Source organism: Glossina fuscipes, unplaced genomic scaffold, assembly GCF_014805625.2.
Source record: "Glossina fuscipes isolate IAEA_lab_2018 unplaced genomic scaffold, Yale_Gfus_2 1, whole genome shotgun sequence".
Taxonomy (NCBI): domain Eukaryota; kingdom Metazoa; phylum Arthropoda; class Insecta; order Diptera; family Glossinidae; genus Glossina; species Glossina fuscipes.
The window spans coordinates 36,539,593-36,563,268 of NW_023998415.1; the positions used below are offsets into that span (position 1 = coordinate 36,539,593).

The 23,676-nt window shown below is 32.5% G+C and overlaps 4 protein-coding genes across 5 annotated transcripts; 2 read left to right on the plus strand and 2 right to left on the minus strand.

Moving 5' to 3' along the window:
• Positions 1–2,883: 2,883 nt before the first annotated feature.
• LOC119632488 lies at positions 2,884–3,514 on the minus strand. The gene is made up of 2 exons (XM_038025409.1): positions 3,427–3,514; positions 2,884–3,345 (listed from the first exon to the last, which is right to left on the minus strand). Exons 1-2 carry the CDS (start codon positions 3,488–3,490, stop codon positions 3,014–3,016), a joined length of 396 nt encoding a protein of 131 aa, XP_037881337.1. The 5' UTR covers positions 3,491–3,514; the 3' UTR covers positions 2,884–3,013.
• Positions 3,515–8,199: 4,685 nt separating this feature from the next.
• LOC119644930 (E3 ubiquitin-protein ligase Bre1) lies at positions 8,200–19,750 on the minus strand. The gene is made up of 6 exons (XM_038044673.1): positions 19,479–19,750; positions 18,174–19,293; positions 17,214–18,112; positions 16,069–17,149; positions 10,053–11,473; positions 8,200–9,979 (listed from the first exon to the last, which is right to left on the minus strand). Exons 2-6 carry the CDS (start codon positions 19,281–19,283, stop codon positions 8,464–8,466), a joined length of 6,027 nt encoding a protein of 2,008 aa, XP_037900601.1. The 5' UTR covers positions 19,284–19,293; positions 19,479–19,750; the 3' UTR covers positions 8,200–8,463.
• On the plus strand, positions 11,457–12,715 carry LOC119645309 (cytochrome c oxidase assembly protein COX11, mitochondrial). The gene is made up of 3 exons (XM_038045451.1): positions 11,457–12,078; positions 12,151–12,474; positions 12,541–12,715. The coding sequence occupies exons 1-3, from the start codon at positions 11,857–11,859 to the stop codon at positions 12,694–12,696; spliced, it is 702 nt and encodes a 233-aa protein (XP_037901379.1). The 5' UTR covers positions 11,457–11,856; the 3' UTR covers positions 12,697–12,715.
• A 1,337-nt stretch (positions 19,751–21,087) lies between the features above and the next one.
• Positions 21,088–22,386, plus strand: LOC119632039 (zinc finger protein 706-like). Of its 2 annotated transcripts, none has more exons than XM_038024723.1 (3): positions 21,088–21,334; positions 21,980–22,136; positions 22,213–22,386. In XM_038024723.1, exons 2-3 carry the CDS (start codon positions 21,993–21,995, stop codon positions 22,300–22,302), a joined length of 234 nt encoding a protein of 77 aa, XP_037880651.1. In that variant the 5' UTR covers positions 21,088–21,334; positions 21,980–21,992; the 3' UTR covers positions 22,303–22,386. The 2 variants fall into 2 exon arrangements, with proteins under 2 accessions (XP_037880651.1, XP_037880652.1); XM_038024724.1 differs by having other exon boundaries at positions 21,088–21,291.
• Positions 22,387–23,676: the final 1,290 nt, after the last annotated feature.

The window sequence follows — 23,676 nt, forward strand, 5'->3', positions numbered from 1 at the left end:
CCGATCAAGAAGAGTTGAAATGTTTATCAATAGGATTAAAAGTAATATGAAACAATCGAGGACAGGAAACGAGACGAGACGAGACGATGCGAAGGATTATTACGTATGTAGTTGTGAATTGTATTTTGTGAATTATTTTATATTTAAACTAATTTCAGAAATTAATACATTAACAAGTATATATATATAATTATATATATACTTATATATATTTTACAAAAAAAAAAAAAAAAAAAGTTATAAAAATCAAAACAATTTTATAAGTATTAAAATTTAACACTTAAAAAGAAAAGTTTATTTATAAAATATTTGTAAATGTGTAAAGGATTTTAATTCGTAATAAATATAATTAAAAGGAAAAAAGGAAAAGAAACGCAACAAAAGTCCACAATGAAAATAACAAAACAAAAATATTTATATATATATATATATATATATATATATATATATATAAACAAAAAAAAAAATACATAAGAATGACATTTTATATTATAATTCATATTAAAAAACAAAAAACCCTCACAAACAAACAAAAAAAAAAGAACATAAACAGCAAAGCAAAGCAAAACAACTCGAGCACTCGAGAGAAACAAAATCATCAGCAATGCAAAACAATAAATATGTTGAGAATGAATAATAAATTGAAGTGAAGTAAATTCAATATTATGCCGAAGAATGATTTCATAAAAAAGAAGAAGAAAAATTAATAAAAATCTATATTATTTCCGTTTAAGGCAAAATAATTGAAAAACAAAAAACAACAACAAATAATAAAATAACCGAGAAAATCAAATAAATTTTATTACAAGATTTACAATAACAACAACAACAAGAAACAACCAAACAGACAACATTTGTAACACAACACGATTCCACACACCCAATAAAATGAATAAATTTCAAATAAATATTAAAAAAAAAATCTTTTTTTTTTTTTCTTTAGTCAACAATGGTTTATCCGCCTCACGGCATACCGCATAACTTCCCCCCCCCCCCCCTCCCCCCTTACACGTCTGACTGACGAGAATCATTCCAGACGTCGGAAGGATCGTCGGAGCCTTAACTCAACTCGTCTTCACAGGCCTCTTAACAAACTGACCGCATTTGTAAGTTTCTCTCGCAATCGATTCGTGGACATTCCCGAGAAACGTGTTTTAATGTTTCCTCTCGCCGCCGCGACAGTTTAGATAAGTAGGATCGGCTTCGTGATCGAATCTTTGCCTATGCAACCGATGCATTCAGGGTAGACGGACAATGCAAGCTATTACAATGTTCATGATTCCAATTTTCGGATTACCTCTTATATTCAACAGTGGTCATGTATTTTGTCATTATTCATTGATCTTATTGATCGAGGACTGCTATATCTTGATAGCTCAGTTTTCGATTTTTACACCTTTCATTCTCTTCGTTCGAAAAGTCTCGTACCGAACTATTAATAATATTAAATTTTTTATGGCCATGGGTCCCTTACAATTTTGATCAAAAAATCCTTGTCCTGGACAATTGCCAAAATTGGACAATCAATAAATATCTTCGTTGACCATCTCTTATAGGACAAGCGAAAAAGCAAAAAAAAAGAAAAAAAAATTAAACTGAATTCGGATTAATCAGGATCGATCAAAAAGATCTAAAGTTCTTGCTAATCTTGTGCCCTGCGCTATATACAGTATAGATAAAAATCTATGAAATATTAAAAAAAAGCTTTAAAAAAGAAATTAATTCGAAAACTTTGCTTTCGATATTTCAAATCAAAGCAATTTGAAAGGGATTGATTGATTATTTGCATACGAACTGATGATCATGAGACGACAAAGCCGATATACTCTATGTGCGCTATTGCACTATTGGTAAGTATTCCGTATCCTACGTTCTCCATATCTATATGTTAAGTGAACGCACACATACGAAAATGAAGACAAAATAAAAATACATTCTTCAGATTTAATTAACGATTCATTTGCTTTCTGCATTTTCGCATTCCCGGGCTTATATTATCAAATAAGAAAAATCTACAGCACGCACATACAAATGTCTGCTACGATTCATTTTTCTTCTTCTTCTTCTTCTCGTTCTTCTTCTTCTTGCATCTACGATAATATTTTGCAAAATATAATTTAAAAACAAGCAAACACACTATGATGATGCAAGGTCCACCATTCAATACCCCACGTCACCCTACATTTTAAAATAAGGCATCATATGAGGGAGGGAATGCGGCCGATAAAATCTTCTAATACAACCGAATTTCAAGCGCATTCTCTTCTCAAAAATTACATAGAGGCGGACATATAAACTTAAAATTAATTCAAAATGTGTTGCATACATCCGCACAAACTTAGCACAAGAGAGCAAATAATTACTAACTAACTCAATTAAATTCATGCGGAAATATTTATATATGTAAAGGCTTAACTTATAAACACAATCTATGGATGCAAGCAGCACAAGCCAAAGCAAAGCAAAGAGAAAAACGAAATGAAAACGATGAAAAAGATCAATATAGCCGGGATAAGCGAGAAGGAAGAGAGCAAACAAACTAACAGGCATCTATGTGTATGCATTCATGCTAGTCCTTGTGTCCTCGAAAGATTACAAAGAAACTTTGAGCCATAAAAAAGGACCAATATATCCTGCCATCTCCTTCAACTTTACCTGACATCGAAAAAATCATTTGCTCTTGAATTTCGTTTTTATTCAAAGCACATAGAGAGATCAGTTGATAAAAACTTAATTTGCAAATTTTCGACATGAAAGCTTAGTTACTTACACTCATACATTTATTTATAGCTAACTATCAATGCGTTCAATGAGATAAATCAAACCATAAGTAAGTAATGCGGTCTTTAATCAACTAGCGGCCATGTGAGGTAATTATTTTGTTTGTTTATTGTTTTCATTTTCTTTTCTCTTTTCGATCCTTAACAATTTGCATGTGACACGTAAAACAAAATTAGTGGAATCATAATGGATTTTAATGAACGGGCATTTTTTTTTTTTTGTATTGTCTCTCTTAGTTGTAAAGATTATCCTTCTCGATGTTATTAGCATTTTGTTGGGTTACGTGCGAGTTACATTTGCATTCATTGTCGTCAAAGATGTCGCTATTAGATGGCAATTGTTCAGCTTGACTCGTTAATATTTTAATACCTTCAGCCATCTTTGGAAATCCGTTCATTGTCTCCTTAAGTGATGTAAACATGATCGGTAAATACATAAAGAAATCCTTAAAATGCCCGGCAAGAGTATTATAATCCCAACCTTGAACAACATCAATGTTGTTGTTTTCAATTTCCTTCTGAGGCAATGGATTACAGTTTGCTTGAAGCCAAACATAGCTTGAAACTGTTGGAACGAGAATAATAGATAACTCCATTAAAAATACCGGACTTTTATTTATTTATTTTTTTCATTCGAAAACTTTACCTAAAATTATTAATAAATTTTCATAAAGCGAAAACATCTTAAGAATGAAATACTTTGCCTGCATGTAATCACTAAATTATATTTAACATTAACTGTAGAATTTTTATGAATTGACTTTCATATTTATAAGATACATCATCATCATTTTCATAAAATGAATGCAAAAGGTTTTGTTTTTTTTTTTTGCTTTTTGCTGATCTCGCAAGTGAAGCGATGCGAATACTGCCAACTAAGCGATTAATAATACTAAGAAATGTTTATTAATTGCAAAAATTCAACACCAAGGTTAGGTAAATTTTCAAATTGGTCTTTTTGAATACGAATGGCATTACTTTTCAACATTGACCGCAATTTTTCACAAAATAAGGAAAAACGAAAAAAAAAAAGATTTAAGCGCTAGCATGTAGACGTTCAAACTTTGAGTTGTGATCGATTTCTAAAACGATTAAAAAATTCAATTCGAATCTTTTATGTCCCTCGCCTTTATCTTACAAAAAAAAAAAACAAAACAAAAAACAAATAGAGAAAAGTTTTATACCTTATGATACGGTAAGTGGATGAAGTCCACAATAAGATAGGCGCGGAAATTTTTATCTTTAAATAACGATTCATATGCAAAAAGAAAAAAAATTTTTTTTTCAAAAATAAATGTTTTCTCATTTTATTTTGTTCTGTCGCCGCATCCTTTGACCGATTTGTCTCAACCTATGTGAAATATCTTTCAAGATTTCTACCAATTTTGAAAACGATATCTCAATCTTTAAGATCAACTCTGAATTTGATATACCGCATATATATATATATATATGAATATACTTCCGATCAATCGTATAAGTCTATATATAAAAACTGCATTTGCTCGAATACTCGGCTTTAGGGATCGGTTACAATCCGCCTGAGTGATCGAGTAGGCAAGAGTCTCGACTAGCAACTCAATGGTAATGGGTTCAAAGCTCAAGTGCGGTAGAGTTTTTAATAAAGCCGAAAGCCTTAGATGCTAGTGCTTTAAGACTTTAGTCTTAGGACTTATTGTCTGGCTAAATTTATAATAATAATAATAATAATAATAACTTTCTACATATTTGTATTGGTATCGAAAAACTGTCCTGTTTTATCTTGAATAAACGTGTATTAGCTGACTTGCAAAAAAAAAAGAATGTTATTCGCATCGACTTTTTGGAAATTCCATGCGATACGAGGGGGTCCCGAAAATCTGTTAGGAATAAAAACAGACATGAAGGAGATTTTAAAAACGGGACTTATACTCGCTTCACGTATCTATCCGTCTTGGTCCAACAATTTGAACAAGGATTATTAAAATCATCAGCTTAGATAAGCTTTGATTGATTAAAAAAAATTTTTTTTACACTAATCAATGGCCATAAGAAATATTTCGGACGCGTTTTAATGCAATATCTCTAAACTGTAAACTGGTTGCCAAATGCAGCCTTTTTCCTTATAGTCGTTAGTATTTGAAGATTCAACACGTCCATCTTGAAGCTTTTTCATACGATCTTGCCAAGTATATATTTCAGGCTCTACATGAATATCTATCATTTGATCTAAGTTGAACGATTTTATATATATGTAGTTCAAATGTGGCCGGTTGTGATATGTAAGTGACGCTTGAATTTTATATTCAATTTGTTGCATTTACGAAAACTCCAATGACAGATAGATAATGAAACGGACGAGGCTAAGTAAATTCAAAAATTTTACTTTATAAGGCCTCCGATGCCGAATGTTTGCATTTTTCAAGGACAAATATAGTATGCATTGGATATAAAGTCTTAAGTCAAATATTTTATGAAAATTATCTGAAAATATTTGCTTATTAATTATATTATAATGAAATATTCAAATTAATTGTTAGATAATTTTCATCACGAAAAACTCCATTTGATACTGGAAAATATTCAGATTTTCATTAATTTAATCAATCAACGTAAACAAATTTGGAATACTTTCACTCGAATCGCTAGAATAGTGGCATGCAACAAATTTTATTCGCTTTAATTAATCTACAAAAGTTGATTAGCGTTGTAAAGCACTTATTTGCTTACTTATTGTGTAAGGCTGACGTATTTTTCTTGAAATTATCTTATAAGGTAATTAGAACAGAATGTCTTTTTTTTTGTTGTTTTTGATTAAACTCCAAACGCCGACAAAGAGCTTTTAAGAGTTATCTGAAAAATTAAGGTATATGCATATAAATATCTACGCCTATGTAAATAACTAAATATTTAATTAAAAATTCATGTTGCTTTGCACTTGTTTTTAGTCAATTCAGTCAGGTTTTTTAAGTGAAAATTTTTGTAACAAAGAAAAACAAAAAAAAAACAAAAAATTCATTTCTTAGCAAATATGATTACGATAGCTACGCAAACAAAGCTACAACAATATTTCGGCTTTTACTGTTATCCAATTTATATTGTTATGCATATAAACAATAGAACTACCAAGCAGGAGTCAAATAACTATTATTATATTTACTTTCATTCAAAGAAAACTGAAAACGCTTACACTTACCTTTACATTCTTCTCGTATCCGTCGCTACTTATCTAACATATATAATATAATTTTTTTGAATACATTCTCTCATACACATGTACACATATACACAATAACATTGTAACGTAAACTCCAAAATCAATTCCTTTGAGCTCGTATTCGTTCGTATTGTGATTTTTAGGATAGTATGGAATTTATTTACAACTCATGACTCGACTCTCTCGACTCTAGCTTTCAATGTCCGCAAATATTCTTCTAATATATGCCCCATGTGCAAACAAGTTATCAATTCTTATTTAATTTATCGCAACATTTTCAATTTATTACTAATTGTTTTTAATCCAGACGCAGGTGACGCGCCATGAATGTTTACTTGGTTTTGCTTTTCTGTTGAATGCGATTTCTTTTCATCAAAACTCATAACATATCTGCAACAATATATTATCGGTCTAAAGATGCGTTCATTCTAAAATACATATGAAGGACACCACGATCTGATGGATTAATCATTTCTTAATTATGCCGGCGATATGGATATCAACTAAACTGAATTCGAAGAGTAAAAGCCAACAAGGTAAGCGTATTATTTCTGATGGGCGTCACGACGCGTAGCGGATTAGTTTGTTCGTTACATTTCGTTAGTTGATATGGTTTTCAAATAAAACGGAATTGGCGAGTAGTATATGGCGGATCTGAAGAAAAGAATTCCATATTAAAAAAAAAAAAAAAAAAAAAAAAAAAAAAACAAGTACGAAAATTATATTCGTCGTGTCCGAATCTTTTATAACCATCATCGTTATCCTACAAAAATGCAAAAATAATATAAAAGAACTACATTTCCATTCTCTAAAATATAGAGTGGGCAGGGCTGATTTTTTTAATTTTCAAAATAAAACCATTTATCCTACAGCGCTGCAGGCATGTCCTGTAAAAAATTTGGGATCATTTCCACATTCTTTTGCAAATTTGCAAGCGATAGTGTAAATGCATAATTTTCATGAAAGCCCTCATACTCGGAATACTCAAATGTCAATGTTGTTTAAATTTAGCAAACTGAATTTAGTTGTCGAATATTTTATCATTTTCCAGTTGCTCCTGTCATAGCAAACCACAAATTAGGCTTTGTCGCCATAGACGGGTACGGCTATTATGAGGGCCCCTATATATCGTGCGAATTCACTAAGGACCAGTTTTCATCATAAAATATTGAAAATGAAACTTTTTGACATATAAAGTCTTATTCTTGATTAAAACCCTTTATATGGGCTCAGATCAAAAACATAGACCTACGTAGTCCAAACTCGGTAAACTTAATATTGATGTCAACGTATTATTACAAACGAATTTTGAACAAATATTGAAAATTAGTATAAAGATTGAGTTTGCGTGGGAACGGTTCTATGACAACCTGTTCAAATACTTAGACCATGCGATCCAAAGTTTTCATACCAATTTATAATGCCGAAATATTATTACTAAGCGACTTTCGTCGAAACCTCTAAAAACTGCATAATTTTTTTTTTCAATGATAAGGCGAATGGTCCGATCCTAAACCTTTTCAATATCATTCGTCCTTGGACCAAACACACATCAACGTACTAAATTTCATCAAAATATCCTGAAAATTGTGGCCTGTAGGTTGAAAACAAGAACATATGAATGCTGCTCAGGCGGACAACCAAGCTTAAATGTGTTCGGAAAATAATTATAAATCGACCGATATAATAAAAGTTGGGCCGAATCTCGAGTCCTTCTGAGTATTGTATATATCCGCACAAACTTAATATTTACTTTATCACAGAACGAAAAAAAGTAGTTAAGCATATATTTTTTATTCTCGCGTTACGATCTCACAATAACACGTTTATCATTTTTAGATCAGGATATTTGATAGGATAGTTTGTTGTTTCACACAGTTTCACACAGTCTGCATTCAGATTTTTCCCGTAAAACTATATAAAATTTCAGATTTATTGATAATTGGTTTCTGAGAACGACGCGTCTAAGTTAGTAACTCCACGCTTTGGGCATCGGCGTTAGAGATACAGACGTATTACGTGGCATATTGACGATATTTTAATTCTTCGCTCACCTTAAACTTAAGGTTATCCATGGCTTTTTTCAAAGGTTTTCCTTGTCATTCTCCAGAAAGAAAATGCGCTTCGTTGAGATTAACGGCAATAATTACACATTGATAACTAATTCTTGCAGTTTTTCATTTTGAAGTTATAAAAAAAAACCTTTGTTTTTTAATTTTATTATAATACTGAATATTTAGATCTTTTGTGCTAACAATTGCTCTTACAATCTACGAATACAAAATGATAAGTATTTGTAATTTGAAGTAATTTGAGCCCCCAATAATGTCGTGGGACTAACTCAATTCAAATTCAGGATCGAGACGAGACAAGATTGGATATGTCGTTTGTACCGTGAGTTATTTCTCGACTATATTTCATTTAAATACAATTTTTATCTTTCTGCGAACGTTTTCCAATTACGACTCAAATATGTCCAATAGATAATTATTTAACATCATCACTTGTGCTTTCTTTATCGATCTGCTGATTTTGTACTAACTTTTTGTGATCATCGTCGAGCAGAGCTTCCCAACCACCCAAACTCGTCGATGAATTCAGTTTACGTAATGATTCGGCAATGTTAACATCCAATAAATGCTCGACCAAATCATCATTCTGAGCCCCCAAAAGCAATGTAAAAGCTGTATTATTTGTGCTCTCAATCAGCGATCTATTCTCCTTAACTGAGTTCTTATTTAAAGTCTCGCTAATATCGTCATTTGTCTTATGATTAATTTGGCATAAAGAGCATTTGGTCTGTCGATTTAGTTTATTTTTGAGAGCATGCAGGGCTATGCGATCTTGCGATAAAAGTAGACGCTCCTGCGAGAGGTGAGCTTCTTTTTCAGCCATTTCATGTGATTTCTGCTGCAGCATCTGAATCTTATTGTGATAATACTGTTCAGCTAATTTCGACTTTTGTAGCGACTCTTGCGATAGGCGTTCACTCATGCGATATGACAATAATTCTTGTTGCAATTCCTCTTCTTTTACATTTAGTGAATGCTCTTTGTCAGCTAGATCGCGTTTTTGTTGTTCCAATTGTCTTTGCATTTTATAATAGCGTTCTCTTTCCACGTCTGCCTTACGGGCTGCATCTTGAGCCACTTGCATGGCAGCCTCCACCTCCATGCGATCCTTATCTATGTCAGTGCAAGACTGTAGACGTTTGTCCGTTTCAAATTTCACACGTTCCGTTTTTAGTCGAGCACGTTCCTCTTGCAGCTCAATCTGACATTTTTGTAACTCACATAACTGGTGCTCTTTCAAATCTTTAAGACGTTCTTCATCTCTAACCATCTGATCCCGAAAATATTCTTTTTCCTTGGCTAATAAAGCTTTCTCTGCATCCAAACTACTCAATTTTTGACGCAATTGCCAATTCTCCTCTGATGTTTCCTTCGTCAATTTAGCCATTTGCAATTCCATAGCACTAACCATATCCAGTAATCTTAATTTTTCTTCCTCAGCTCCTTTTTCCATGATTGCTAAACGCTTCTCAGCATCTTCTACCCGTTTTTCGCGTAGATCTATTTTCTTTTCTCTTTCTAGATGGATAACATCAATTTTCTTGCGCATATCTTCACGTAATTCTTCTAGACCTCCAGTTAAATTTGTCAAATTACTAGATGCCGATTTCAAACATTCGAAATAGGAACCGTTTTCTTGAATAGTCGCAAATTCTAACATTTTCGTTTCTCTTATCGTTTCCAATATGCGACGATATTCCTCTTTTACTATTTCCATATCCTCACTAAAATTTCTATGCGCTTTCCTCATCTCATCTTCGTGATCCTGCCTAAGATTAGTTATTTCTTCTTCGTAATGCTTGCGAAGAGACTGCTGTTCCCGTTTCATTTCATCCAATTTCTGTTGATAATGGTTTTTTACATTTTCTATATCTTCCTTAAAACGTTGATCAATGTTAGCGACTTGGTGCTCCAAAACCTCAATTTGTTTTCTATGAAATAGGAAGGAAAATAATATAGGAAAAATTACTTTTATTTTTTAAATCAATCTAATAATATTCTTACTTGCTCGATTTCTCCAATAAATCTATTTCCTTTTCGTAATTAGTTTTCGTATTGACAATCAACTCCTCTAATCTTAGATTTTCCAATTCTAAACGCTTATTTTGCGCTTCAACTTGTATGAGATTAAATAGAGTTTCTTTTTCACACTGATTTCTCCCACTCACTTCTTGAATTTCATTATCAGTTAATTGATTAGAAGAAGATGAAATGTGTGCCAAATCTAAATCGGGAATTGCTTGGCGTTCTATTGATGTTTGATTGGCCATCATCAATTGCAGGTGACTATTAAGACGTTGCTGTTGTTTCATAATAATCTCCTCCAATTGTTGATGACGTTGAATTTGTTGTTGTAAAAAATTTTGAAATTGTGTTTCTTGCTGTTGCAACAAACATTCTTGTTTGCGCTGAGTTTCCATTAAAACTTTTTCTTGCTGTTTAATTTGATTAGCCAAAATTAAGTGGTGCTCTTGGTATTTCAAATTATTAATATTTTGCTTGGCACCGATCTTCATTGAGTTAAGCAAAATTATGTTTTGTGCCATTTGATCTGCTGGTGTAGAAGTTGGTTGAGAGGTTGTTGATGGAACTTGTACTCTTTTCTCAGCAGCGCTTTGGTCCTCACTATTTACGTTATTTTGATCTGCCTGTAAGTCGCCCGGTGCAGGAAATGCATCAGTAGCAATTTTCAATTCTTTAGAAGTTTCAAGTGTAGTTTCTGCTTTATCAGGTGTCTTTTGCGGTTCTATTGGTAGTCCTAACCAATTGGTGGTGATCTTCTTGCGCGAATTCGGCGTTGATAGATCGGAAATTGCAGCATTGCTATCCCTGTCTTTAGCAAATAAAACTAAAGGTTCTGGATTGATTACAGTAGACATGCTAGAACCACGCCTACCTGCTGTTTTCGGTCGTGTTACGGAATTTTGATATATGTTAGAGTTTTCGGTGGTTGTATCAGTTGACTGACGTGATATGGGAGCTTTTAAAACTCCTCCTCCACTACCACTGCTAATTGCAGCATTTGTTTGAGAGCGTTTTTCCAAAGGTGCCAACAAATCGTCAAAAAGATTTTGAGCTCTGTTACCAGCTTTCGGTTTCTTGGGATCAAAACCTAGATTATCATCTTCCTCATCGTCGACAACACTCTGAGACGGGCCTTGTTTTATAATCCTCGGTGTATTCAAGGTTTTAGAGGAAGTAATGGTCGCAGAAAGATTACTTCTTCTAGATCCTCGTATTTTTAAGTTTCGTGCACTCTCCTCCTCTTCTATGCCAAACATTTCCTCCAAGTTATCCGCTGCACGACCGCTTTTCATACTAAAAGAGGTAGACAATTTTTTGTTTTTTGCATCAGCAAACAAAGAGTCAATATCGTCACCGCTATAGTTTTTTATTTCCATTCCCTGCTTGAACACAAAATATATTCGAAACGTTTATACAAAAAGGTTTTTTTTTATCGATTAATGTCATGAAACGAATAAAAGATTTGACCACGACCACAAATCACTTCTGTTTCTATGAAAAAATTACAAGAAATTTTAATTTTTTGATATTTACTATTACTTTTTTTTAATTTTTAGTATATTTTTGTGATTCAAAAGTTACTTAGTTCAAACGTTCTCATATACCAAACAACAAACAGCTGACAACCCAATGCCTAATAATCTTGAAAAAGTCCAAGTAAACAGCTGTCGACAAAAACCGATAAACAAACGTTTTTTCCCCTTTGGAAAGTTATAAAACTTTTTAGAGAGCAATTGAACGAATTTTGTTAATTGTTAAGAGGTTAAGCATTTTTCGTTTTAAAATGTTAAAAAATTGCTGGAGACTAAAAGGAGCATTTTTAAATTTGTGCCCATCTATCAAACGAAGACTATTAAGTGTAGAACGGGGAGGACGTAAAGGCACGGCTTCTGAAACAACGCATAATCGAAACGTGAAATCTACTTTGTACTACATAACAGCAGGAGGTATTTTAGTAGTAGGCTTGAGCTACGCAGCAGTGCCATTGTATAGGATGTTTTGTCAGGTACTGCATATGTTTATTTCCTTTGTTAGAAACTAATTTCATATACGGAATATGTTAACATATCTATTGCAGGCTTACAGCTACGGAGGTACGACCAGCTTAGGCCATGATTCCGACAAAGTAGAGACTATGCAAAAGATACCAGATCGTATTATCAAAGTGCGTTTTAACGCTGATTTGGCCGCTTCAATGAGATGGAACTTCAAGCCACAACAATATGAGATAAAAGTAGCGCCAGGCGAGACTGCTTTGGCCTTTTATACAGCCAAAAATCCCACAGATCGTCCAGTAGTAGGTATAAGCACGTACAACGTAGTTCCCTTCGAGGCTGGTGCTTATTTTAATAAGATACAATGTTTTTGTTTCGAAGAACAGCAACTAAATCCTCACGAAGAGGTAAAAATGCTTTATTAAAAGAAAAGCCATATATTAAAGCTTATTTTTTATACCTACTTCTTTTAGGTTGATATGCCCGTATTTTTTTACATTGATCCTGAATACACTAAAGATCCTAAATTGGAGCATGTTGATACGATAACATTATCATATACATTCTTTGAAGCAAAGGAAGGTTTAAAATTAAATTTTCCTAATTACATTAAACCTCATACTGCTTAAATTTAGTTGCTGTTATCGACAAGATGTACGTACGCTTTTATAAACCGTTAGTAAAATATCAAATGACCACTGAATTCTTAAAAATTGCATTTTCAATTTGAACTCCCGTAGGAAATATCGTGGCACGATTATGGCTGTCATCTCGCATTCATTTACTACAAAATTAAATAGTAATTTTTTATATGCGAATAATTATACGAAGAACCTCAAGGTCTAAAACACAATAAAGCGTTATTCCTATTTTCGTTTCGCGACTTCAATTTTGCCGACTTTTTACAAAACGTTATGGGAATTGGCAAATCGTATGATTTTGTATGTAGACATAAAACTAATGCAAAAAGAAAACAGCGCAAATGGAGGAAATTTATTTTAAATTTAGAAATTATTTATTTAATTTATATTTATTTTACACTAATCTACATTTTTTTGTTAAAAGTAAAATCTAAGCTACAAATAGCACAAAAACGTGTCAGATTATTACTAAATAAGGCAAAGCAGCAACATAAAACATAGTATGACAAAATAGTCAATAATTTTAAAATAGAAATAGGCAACTTAGTTTTATTAAAAAATGAAGTAAAACATAGGCTACAAAATAAATACTAGGGCCCCTATAAAGTTATAGAACTAAAAAATAATAATATAAAAATTGGGTATAATAAACGTGAAATACAAATTGTATATAAAAACAGATTAAAATTATACAGGAATTAAATACTGACTACGAGTAAGAGCCCCACTCGAATAATAACAATAATAATAATAAGCGAAGTATTTATAACGCAATAGAAAATCCAAATTGAAACAGCTTATTGGGACGCAGGAATAGCGTGCGAAATTATCGTACCTTTTTTTTAAATTTCTAAATTTATGGATAGATGTGGATACATATACAATGAAAGTTGCACACTAGCTTTCCAATCTACATAAATTTGATTAAGTCCAAATTAATCATGCAAAGTGTGTTTTAGGGGGTAACATACGTTACCCCACGGCACGCAGACACCATAGTGGCCTATCTCGTAATTCCAAAATTAGATCTTGTCTAGGGAATTTTCTTCCATCTGATGGGGACGAGGACTATCTAACATCACATACACGTAATGTTGCCGCGAACTTTGGGATCAAGTAGCTTAATTATTTTAAAATTATTTACGGGTTGCATATCGGTTCATACCATTTATAGATCCATACCTCTCATATTGGTGGCCTATGCGCCAATATCAATGATAATTTTAAAAAGGGATTTCACACCACTGCAGCAATCAAATCGTTAACTCCTACCGTTCACGTTCAGCAATATAAGAACTTACCTAACACATAGTAGATTTGATATAAATCTGTGCTATACGAGTCACTTGCATAATACAAATTTATGAGCCGATCACAGCGCAAAGCTATTAAATTACTTGTAATATCTAAAATGGCTTTCTTGAATAGTCAGCGGTCGAGTTATGGATCTCGTTATCGAGCTTCACATCGCACAATACGAAAGAGGTTTATAATATGATCGCTTTTCGAGTTGGATCGAGTTTGCTTTCGAATCGAGTAGTGCTTCTCGTTCGTCGCACCTCTGATCTCGTCGGTGTATGTATAATAAAATAATGTAAAGAAGAAGAAGAAAGTAATTAAAACGAAATATAAAATTCCTTTTTGCTCAGTACAGTGCATTGGTTGTCCTTCGTCAATTTGCTGATTTGCAGAAGAAGAAGAAGAAATAAAAAAAAAAAAAAACAATTTGACAACAAAATTAAAATCTATTTAAAAAAAAATATAGAACAAAATCTAATAAATAAAATATAACCTGAAGTGAATAAGTACATATAAAAGTTTATTTTAAATTTCGAAAAATAATTGAATTTTTATCGTTGCACTCAAGTCGGGTGAAAGTAATGTAAACATTCAAGATAGAGTGTTTCGTTGCCGCCACCTAAGTATGTTTAAGTGTAGTTTCCATTAAATATATTTCTCACACAATAAAATATAGTTTTTACGTTTATCAATCCGCCTGAGTGGCCGAGTAGGCAAGAGTCTCGATTAGCAACTTCAATAGTCGTGGGTTCAAACCTCAAGTAACCTAATAACTCAACCTAATAACAGCCGATAGCCCTAGATGTTAGTGCTTTAAGACTTTAGTCTTAGAATTTATTCTCTGGCTAAATTTATAATAATAATAATAATAATAATAATAATAATAATACGTTTATCAAACAATTTCGATTAAGTAAGTAAGGAAGGAATGAGATTTACCTCGAAAAACTTAAAAGCAACTTTAAAAATATTGATGAGCAAACTAATCGCTATATATAAGATTAATTTTAATAAATTGAATTAAATATACCATTGTTTATTTAAATTGTCGAATTCTTTTTTTTTATAATGGCTAACTTGACATATATATAGTTTCCATATAAAATTTGTCTGCGTAAATACTGCCCAGACACTAAATATTACTTTTCCAGAATATTGTTACACAATTTCTGGTAATCCTATATTGACACTTTTTATCATTCCCATATTTCCCCATTTATTCCTTTTTATATATGGTAGCGCCAACTAAACTGAAAGATTTCTGACATTAAGTAATCTTTCTATGTGCATTGATTTTTATAAATATATGCTTTTACAACGGCATTTTGCTTTATTTTCTTGGTGAAAATGACACTAGACAGCATTTCGCTTTCGAACTAAAATATATCATATTTCATATTTCATATCGGTCCAACACCATCGAGTACCATCAACTCAATTTCCGTTAATTGTTACTCGATAAGGAGAGCCACCAACCCAACGCACAAATTGGCTATCGAGCTAGCTCCGTGCCCGTTTTCTGATTAATCACGTAAATCCTTTGGCAATATCTCTTACTAATTAGAAATCAAATTATTCTTATTGTTTCAGTTAATTCAGTTTATATAGTACCTATTTATTTATTTAAACATCGTATTTGCATTGTTATATTGTTCCCATCGATGGGACAATAATTTCTATTATTTACTATACCTTGCCCTAACACTTACTTATCTTTATTGAATAGATGGTAAATAAAAAAATTAAAAAACAAAGAAAACATGAAAATTGATCATTTTACATCTAATTTAAAATGTATGCGACTTCAACGGTGCCTCATATATGACAATATGAAAAATTGACACGCTATTTGTAAATCATATGCATTGTGGACACACTGGGAGTGTTCTCAGTATTAAATACATTAAAACAAAATAAATGGAAAGACACAAATAATTTTTAGTAACTACATTAAAACCATATTATACATAAATTAGAGAAGTTTTGGCAAATAATTCTGCGGTATTCTAGCCACTTGTTTTTGTTATTTTCTTTTTTCAAATCCTAAAATATTTAAGTTAAATATAAGCGATGATAATCATTGGCCCCGAAGGCACAATTGCATTTCGGGCATTTACGTTGACGCGTCTCATATCGCGTACGTAAGCAGTCATAGCAGAATACATGAAAACATTTGGAGAGCACGGCATCCTTGCGCTTCACTTTACATGAGGGACAAGTCAATGTTTCCTTATATTCACGTATCTCTTCAAGCATTACTTCATCAATCGTAGTGCCAGCCATCTCAATTTTCTTCATGCGCTCTGCTTTACGTTTAAATTGGGCCAACTCCTCCTGGAGACGTTTAGTCTTATAGGCTTCAGCCTCTAAGGAACTAGTCTTTTCAGCCACCACTTGTTGAGCTTCTTTCATTTGAGCGTGATACTTCTCTAGGTGAAGTTTCAAATCCGCGGCCGATTGCGCCGATTCAATAGCTTTACGTTTGTGCATTTCCATGGCCTGCTGACGTAGCACCAATTCTTTTTCTATAGTAGCCACAGTGGCTTGCAAGTTGCGTTCTTTCTCCTCCAGTTTACGCAAAACAATATGCATTGCCTCAATTTGTGTGTCCCTAGTGGCCATTTGGTCTTCTAAAATTTGTTTTTCCTCACGCAATAATTTGTGCATCTGGTTAGCTTTGATACGTTCAGACATTAATTTAAAATTTGCGTCGTCCTTTTCCCTTAACTGTTGTATTAGTCTAGAGTTTTGTTCTTGCATATCTTCAAATGCTTGGCCAGTCACTTCCATTTCATTAAGCAAAGCTTCTTCTTCATGGGAACCTACAAAAGGGCGCGTGTAGTTAGCTCCACCCGGTCCCCACGCATTATCAACCGGCTTTTGATTTGCTACTTGCTTCTGCAACTCATATTTTTGCTCTTCGAGCTGCTTGATTTTACGCAATGCCTCCTCGTCAGCTAGCTTTTTGCGCTCTTCTCGTTTGCTCTCTTGCAATTTTTTCAATTGTTGTCGCAATTCGTCGATTTCTGAACGCAATTTCTTTTCGGTAGCCATCAGTTGTACCTTATCCCGTTGATCTTTAGAAACGCCCTTGTACATATCTAGCAAAAGTTTCATTTCTTTCTGATCGTTAAGGGCTTTCCTAAAAACAATTAAAAATTAAGCTGAGAATAAAGCACGTGTTTTACCCGCAGTTTTTAACTCACTTCAATTGTGCTTTCAGATCGCGCACTACTTCTGATTCCATCACCTTAATATCTTTGGACTTTTGAGCATCCTTTGTATCCTTTTCTTGTTTAATAGTCACGTTTTGTCCGGAATTAGCCACAGCAACAGTAGAAGAGGTATTTGAGCCCGTAGACGTTTGAAAGTCTTTTTTGTCAGCATTTCCACCGGTCGGTGATGAGTGCTCCTTCTTTACGCCTTCTTTTTGATCTTTTGTAGCGTCCTCTTCCATGCTCTCTTCTTCAGCTTTCATGGAAGTGTTTTCTTCTTTTACATTTGCACTATCAGTTGAATTACTACCAGTAGAGCCGGAATTGCCAGAAAACTCTTCTTTTATTGTTGTTGACCCCTCTTGCTTAAGGTCATCGCAATTCCCACCTTGCACAGCGACGCCTTGTTGTTTGGAACCCTCCAATTTGGCCACTGCTTCGTCCAATTCTCGTCGCAACTTCACATTATCAGACGAAGCATCCTTGTATTTACGTTTGTAACGTTGGACTTCACCTTTTAATTGTCCATTATGATTTTGTAAAGAAGTTATCAAGTGCCTCATTTCACGGTTAATTGGAGCTGTTTGTTCATTAGCTGCCATATTCTGTTCAAATTCAATACGCAAGGCTTCGTATTCTTTACGTATTTGTGCCAACACGTCTTCCATTTGTATCATTTCACTGCGCACTTTCTTTTGCGCGATGAGTTCCTCACTTTCCATAACTTCTATTTGACGCAAATGTTGATTTTTGCTAGTTTGCAATTGATTGCGCGTTTCATCCAGCATAGTTTTAATTTGCATCGATTCGTTATACAAAACAGAGAACTGCGATTGTAAGCATTTGTATTCCGTCGTCTCAACGATAACGGATTCCGGTAGTTGACGTATCTATAAATAAGCTTTTACAAAACAAGGTTTAAAAACTATAATAAATAGATTGTCGACTTACGTCCATTTTAAGCTTCTCTACTTCTTTCAGAGTTTCACGATGAGTGGCATGCAGTTTATCTAACTCTTGAAGGCGATTATTAGCTAATTCACGGTATTCTTCTAATTCTTTTTGCAAATCTTCAATATGTTGGCTACTTACATGGGCATGGCCATGCCCAGTGGCTTTAGACGCAGAACTCTTGTTAGGATCACCATGCATTTGATGATAGGCTTTTAATTTCTCTATGGCCTCTGCCAAATGATTCTCGAGTTTATCGTTACGACAATGTACCTTTTCTAAGTCGTATTGCAGTTCATCAATTTGATTTTTTAACTCTGCATTTTCAGTTTCCTTCGCTGTTAAGGCATCTTGATATTCTTTCATTTTTAGGGACATAGTATGAAATTTCTCATGTAACGAGGTATTTAAATTTTGTAAGTTACGATTTTCAGTCATTATATCAATGTGCATTTGTTTAAGAGTTTCTTCACAATTAGGTATGGTGTTCAAGGAAGAGGTATCATTTTGCGACTCATCACCTCCTCCTTCCCCGCTGTTAGATGCACTACCTGCAGTGGCACTAACTTCACCTTTTAAAGCCATAGTAATCTTCTCATTTCGCTGCATAATGCGATCAATAACCTGAACAATTTTCGCTACTGCCCTTTTGGAAACTTGTACACGATTAGCCAGCTTATCGTCGAGTTCCTCTTTATCCCAGGTTGACAATTGGGTTAAAAATGATGTAGTCACCTCATTTTCATTCTTATTTTCTAATTCGTCTGCCGTTTCGGCATCAAATCGCTGTAACAACACTCGAATGTCCTCATTTAGCTGATTCCAATACCGATTAACAACGTTGAGGACGGCATCATCTTGAGTTTGTCGTTTTTCCAGTTGTTCGATACGATGTCTCAATTCAGACTCGGTGCGCATTCTCTGTTCAATACGTTGAGCCAATTTTTTGTTCTGAAACTCCAAAACTTTAATATCCATTTCTTCGAGAGTTGAAACAGGTCCGATGAGATGCGGTTCAAAGTGCACTTTTTTAATTGGAGGCTGCCCAATGTTTGAAGCCACACTTCCGCTCGCTCCTCCGCTGGCATCATCTGCACTACGTTTAGACATATTTCCGCTGCTGTATGGATAAGAGGTCGATATCATATGAAAATAATTCATTATTCAGTAATAATCGTTCGAATTTACGATAGATTCTTCTTTTATAAAAATTGAATAAATCAGAAGTTGAAATAAAAATGTTCTATTGTGCAAAACATGTTCGCGTATTATTTAACTGATATTGAATTTCAAATAATTACTTACATTTAATTAATTCCAAATTGAGATCCAACAATCAGTATTTTCTAATATTTTTTCTAATGAAACATTCATGCCATAAACCAACGAAAACTTAGTAGGCAGAAAATTAATACTGTCAAGGGTAAGAAACTACTTTGATGGCAGTGTTACCATTTTGCGCCCACAATAATATATCAGTCACTCGCATATATACTAAAGATGATACGTACGTTACCAAAGGGGCAATAACATTTGATTACAAATAATGTTAATCATGATGTTGCAAAGCAAACAAAAGAATTGTTTCACTGTGATGTTTTGAAGCAAATGTGATACCTAAGTGCTTCAATGAAAATTGATTCAAAAAGAAAATTAAGAAAAACCTTGCAAAACGTAACAAACTTTTTTCGTAAACCTATGCGTAAATAATGTGGTCAGCATCCACTGAACTGAATTGGCGGCTGGAGGTTTACAGTAAAAAAAAAAGAAAACAAAGAAGAGCTTAGATCTAAAATGCTCACCAACATTTACATAAATAAAACTAACTAAATTTCTAATTTTCTTTCAAATTTCTCTACGGTATTTCAAAAATTTGTAAGCACTTCTCAGCTGTTCGTTTTTTGTTTACTTCATTTTAGCTTCGAGCAACAAAAATTTTTCAGTGAAGAGTAAAAATATTGAATATTATGAATAACTGAAAGGTCAAGTAGAGACTTTCATTTCTCACTCAAATAAATATAGATAAAATTTCTACACAGAAATCTTTAAAACACACACTTTCGCAAATGGATGAATGCTTTGAAAAACTTTTGCATTGTAAAAGGTTCGTCAAGGTCATTCCAGATGCATATTCTATTTTTATTGCTTGATTTATTTCGTGTGGCAGATTTCCGTATTCTAAGTAGTGAATAATATATATTATTGTTAAAAATACATTCTTTTCTTAATGTAGACAACTAAGCGGGCTGGCATAATGAGGCGTTATTTCAGGTTAAAAACTCTCAAATGCTACTTTCGCAGGAATATGTAAACAAAAACATATGCTTTTAATATCAAAAATAAAGAAATCAACCTAAACATAAACAACAAATTTATAATCCTTAGTCTCGAATTTAGTTTATTAGCTTGAAGTTTTGCAATTCGAGATATTATTTGTTAATCTTCATAATCTGTTTAAATTTTATACACCCTTTCTTACATTAATTAATCCATAATTTAGAAATTATCGTTCACTCTCTATATAAACATCACTCTCTAATAAAACAATTTGACGGATGTATTCAATTTTAAAATAAATAGTTTTTGTTGCTTGTTTATCTTTCCTTACAAGATAAATGATAAAAAAGAAAATTGCAAATATAATATAAGTAACATTAGTGCAAGATAAATATCTAACTAAATAAACATCTAATTAGATGAACTAATTTGAAATTTAAACGAAACGATTATCATATTCCCTTAAACTTTTTTAGCTTTTTGTTGTATCTGTATGTATACATGCAGAACCATATGATTTATCAATTGCAATAAATTCTTGTAAAATGTCGGTAAAGTTGAAGTCCCAACCGGAAAATGGGGATAACGCCTCATTGTCTCGACCTCCTAAGAGCTAATATATTAAAACTTCAAACGAAACTTGTAAAGTTGGCAACTCAACGTATTTTGCTGAGACGCTGACATATTTCATTGCTGAGATTTTGGGTTATTTATTTCTTTTTGTAAATTATTCAGTGCGGAAAATAATAGTTAAAACATTTTTGAAACACAACAATATATATATTTTTTAAGATTTAGTAAAACGAAACCGTAAAAATTTATCAGTAATAAAATTTAGCGGGTAAGTGGGACAAGTGGCGCGCCGTAGACAGAATCCACATCAGGTAATTGGTCAAGAAGTGTTAACTTGCTTTTAAAATTTATTAAAAATGTTTGCAAAAAGTAATACGAGTTAAAAAAGTAATCATGGCTACTAAGTATCCAGAATATATTTGATAAATAATTAAATTATGTCTACGTACATAAAAAAAGTTGAATCTTGTATGTGTGTGTATGTGGCGTTGACTTGTTAACCATTTGTATTTAAACAAAATATGAAGAATCGCAATTGATGCATGTTTAATGCTTTTGAATGTTTGATTTACTACTTACTGGAAAAACCAGAAAATTTCATAACGCTTATAGTCGTCATGTAGCTTTTCCGTGAAAGTGAAGCTTTTCTTTTTCCCATCTTATGTTTTGTTAGTACATTTCGAGCAAAAATTTGATTGAAAAATAAAATATTTATGTATTAAAATGTTTATGCAATTGGATTATAAATGAATTATATTAATTATTTTATCATTTTTGTTACAACTACATAGACATGTTTTCATTTGTAATCAATGATTAGTTATTTACAGAAGACGATACCACATTGTTAAGAATATTAAATTATCAAATTTCAGTATTACTTATATTAGCAGTAATCGATTGATTACAATTATTGATTTATTTATTCATTTCTATTTTCGCTTCTCATCTTAAAGGTTATATAACATAATGGCTCGCGGTCATCAAAAAATCCAATCACAAGCAAAAGCTCAAGAAAAGCAGGCTAAGTTAAAGAAACAGCAGGGACATAATGCCAATGAACAAAAAAAGGCCGCACAAAAGGCTTTAGTTCATGTTTGTGCTGTATGCAAAGTAAGTATACAAAACATCTTTCTATCAAACCATTACTTTTCATAACATTCAGTATTAAAATTAACGTTGCTCTTAGTCTCAAATGCCAGACCCGAAAACGTACAAACAACATTTTGAAAATAAACATCCCAAAAACGAACTGCCACCAGAGCTCAAGGACGTCTAAATTTTATGAAAATGCGCTTTACCCGCCTTGAACTTCAAGATTATTTTGAAGCATCTTGCGAAAGAAATCTTGCAATTATATAAAGAGAAATTAACAGACCGACAGAAAACAAAACTGAAAAAAAAAAGAGCGCAGCGCTACTTTTCTATTTATTTACAATATTTTTAACATATAATAAAATATGATTTGTTTTCTTTTTCTATAAAGTTAAAACAAAACAAAAAAACAAAAGGAAAAAGTAACAACCTGTTCATTTTTTCATTTGGATCTGAATTAAATTACAAACAATTTGAATTACATATGACCTGCTAATTGATTATTGAACTGAAATAAGCAGTAAATTTTTTTTTAAATGTAAATCAGTTAAACTTCCTAAAATATATATGTATGAACTATTAAATTTTGTTGTTACTTAAAGATATGCATTTTTAATAATAAATTAAAATGATGTGCATGGATGTGTTCTTAAAAATTGTTATGAAATCTATATTACACTTCTATACATCGAAGATAACAAATCTGTTTAGAATATATACGACCTTACAGAACCGATCATAAGTTATCTTTTAAGGCGTATTCTTTGAAATGTATAATTTTATCATCCTAAATTTGTACGCTTGGTCAATTTTCACATCATTTTCCAATTCCGTATTAACATTTTATAACAAATTGCTTTTTAATTGTATATTAATGTTCTTTCTTTTAAAGGATTGGCATTCATTTGAACTAGGTATATTTTCAACTTACTATTAAATCCATTCATCGCATAATCTGTACAGATGATGGAAATTTGTACTTGCTTAAAATTTATATTAACATCCAAAGAGATCCCAATATATAATAGATATAAAAGGAATCTCGTTATCTAAAAGTACAAAAATAAATCAACAATCTATCATAAAATCATAATAACTTTTCGTATGAAGGTCTTTTCTAGTTAAACATTTTTTAACATACTCTAAGTACTGATTTCATTTAACCATTAATTAAACCAGCGTAGGATTACGGAATACCATGGTTATTACAATGGTCAATTTAAAACGTTAAGGAAATGTTTACAAAAAAATGTTATTACGTGAAATACAATATAGAATATTCTTTTAATTTTAAATATATATATATATTATATACATGCCTCTGGAAGGAAACGGCGAACAGGGACAAATGACATTTATGGAAAAATTCATTCAAAACAAGCCCGAAACAATTGCTCTTTTTAGTTTTTCTTGTATTTTTCAATATATTTGATGAGCTCGCACACTGGCAAAAATAAGTAAGCGCACAATTTTGCTATGCGTACTTTTTTAATACGGTTTGAATTCTGGTGATTAAAAAGTCTTTGCTTTTCAAATCACGTACGCTTTCGTAGTTCAT

Bases quoted from the DNA above. Each gene is read 5' to 3' on its own strand.
- LOC119632488 (XM_038025409.1), bottom strand. From the start codon at position 3,490: ATGCAGGCAAAGTATTTCATTCTTAAGATGTTTTCGCTTTATGAAAAT. The intron at 3,346-3,426 runs GTAAAGTTTTCG...TCGTTCCAACAG, and splicing joins AAATTTATTAATAATTTTAG to TTTCAAGCTATGTTTGGCTT.
- LOC119645309 (XM_038045451.1), top strand. From the start codon at position 11,857: ATGTTAAAAAATTGCTGGAGACTAAAAGGAGCATTTTTAAATTTGTGC. The intron at 12,079-12,150 runs GTACTGCATATG...TATCTATTGCAG, and splicing joins TGTATAGGATGTTTTGTCAG to GCTTACAGCTACGGAGGTAC. The intron at 12,475-12,540 runs GTAAAAATGCTT...TACTTCTTTTAG, and splicing joins AACTAAATCCTCACGAAGAG to GTTGATATGCCCGTATTTTT.
- LOC119644930 (XM_038044673.1), bottom strand. From the start codon at position 19,283: ATGTCTAAACGTAGTGCAGATGATGCCAGCGGAGGAGCGAGCGGAAGT. The intron at 17,150-17,213 runs GTGAGTTAAAAA...AATTGTTTTTAG, and splicing joins GATCTGAAAGCACAATTGAA to GAAAGCCCTTAACGATCAGA. The intron at 11,474-16,068 runs TTAACTTAAATA...TAAACGTTTCGA, and splicing joins ATGATTATCATCGCTTATAT to ATATATTTTGTGTTCAAGCA.
- LOC119632039 (XM_038024723.1), top strand. From the start codon at position 21,993: ATGGCTCGCGGTCATCAAAAAATCCAATCACAAGCAAAAGCTCAAGAA. The intron at 22,137-22,212 runs GTAAGTATACAA...CGTTGCTCTTAG, and splicing joins ATGTTTGTGCTGTATGCAAA to TCTCAAATGCCAGACCCGAA.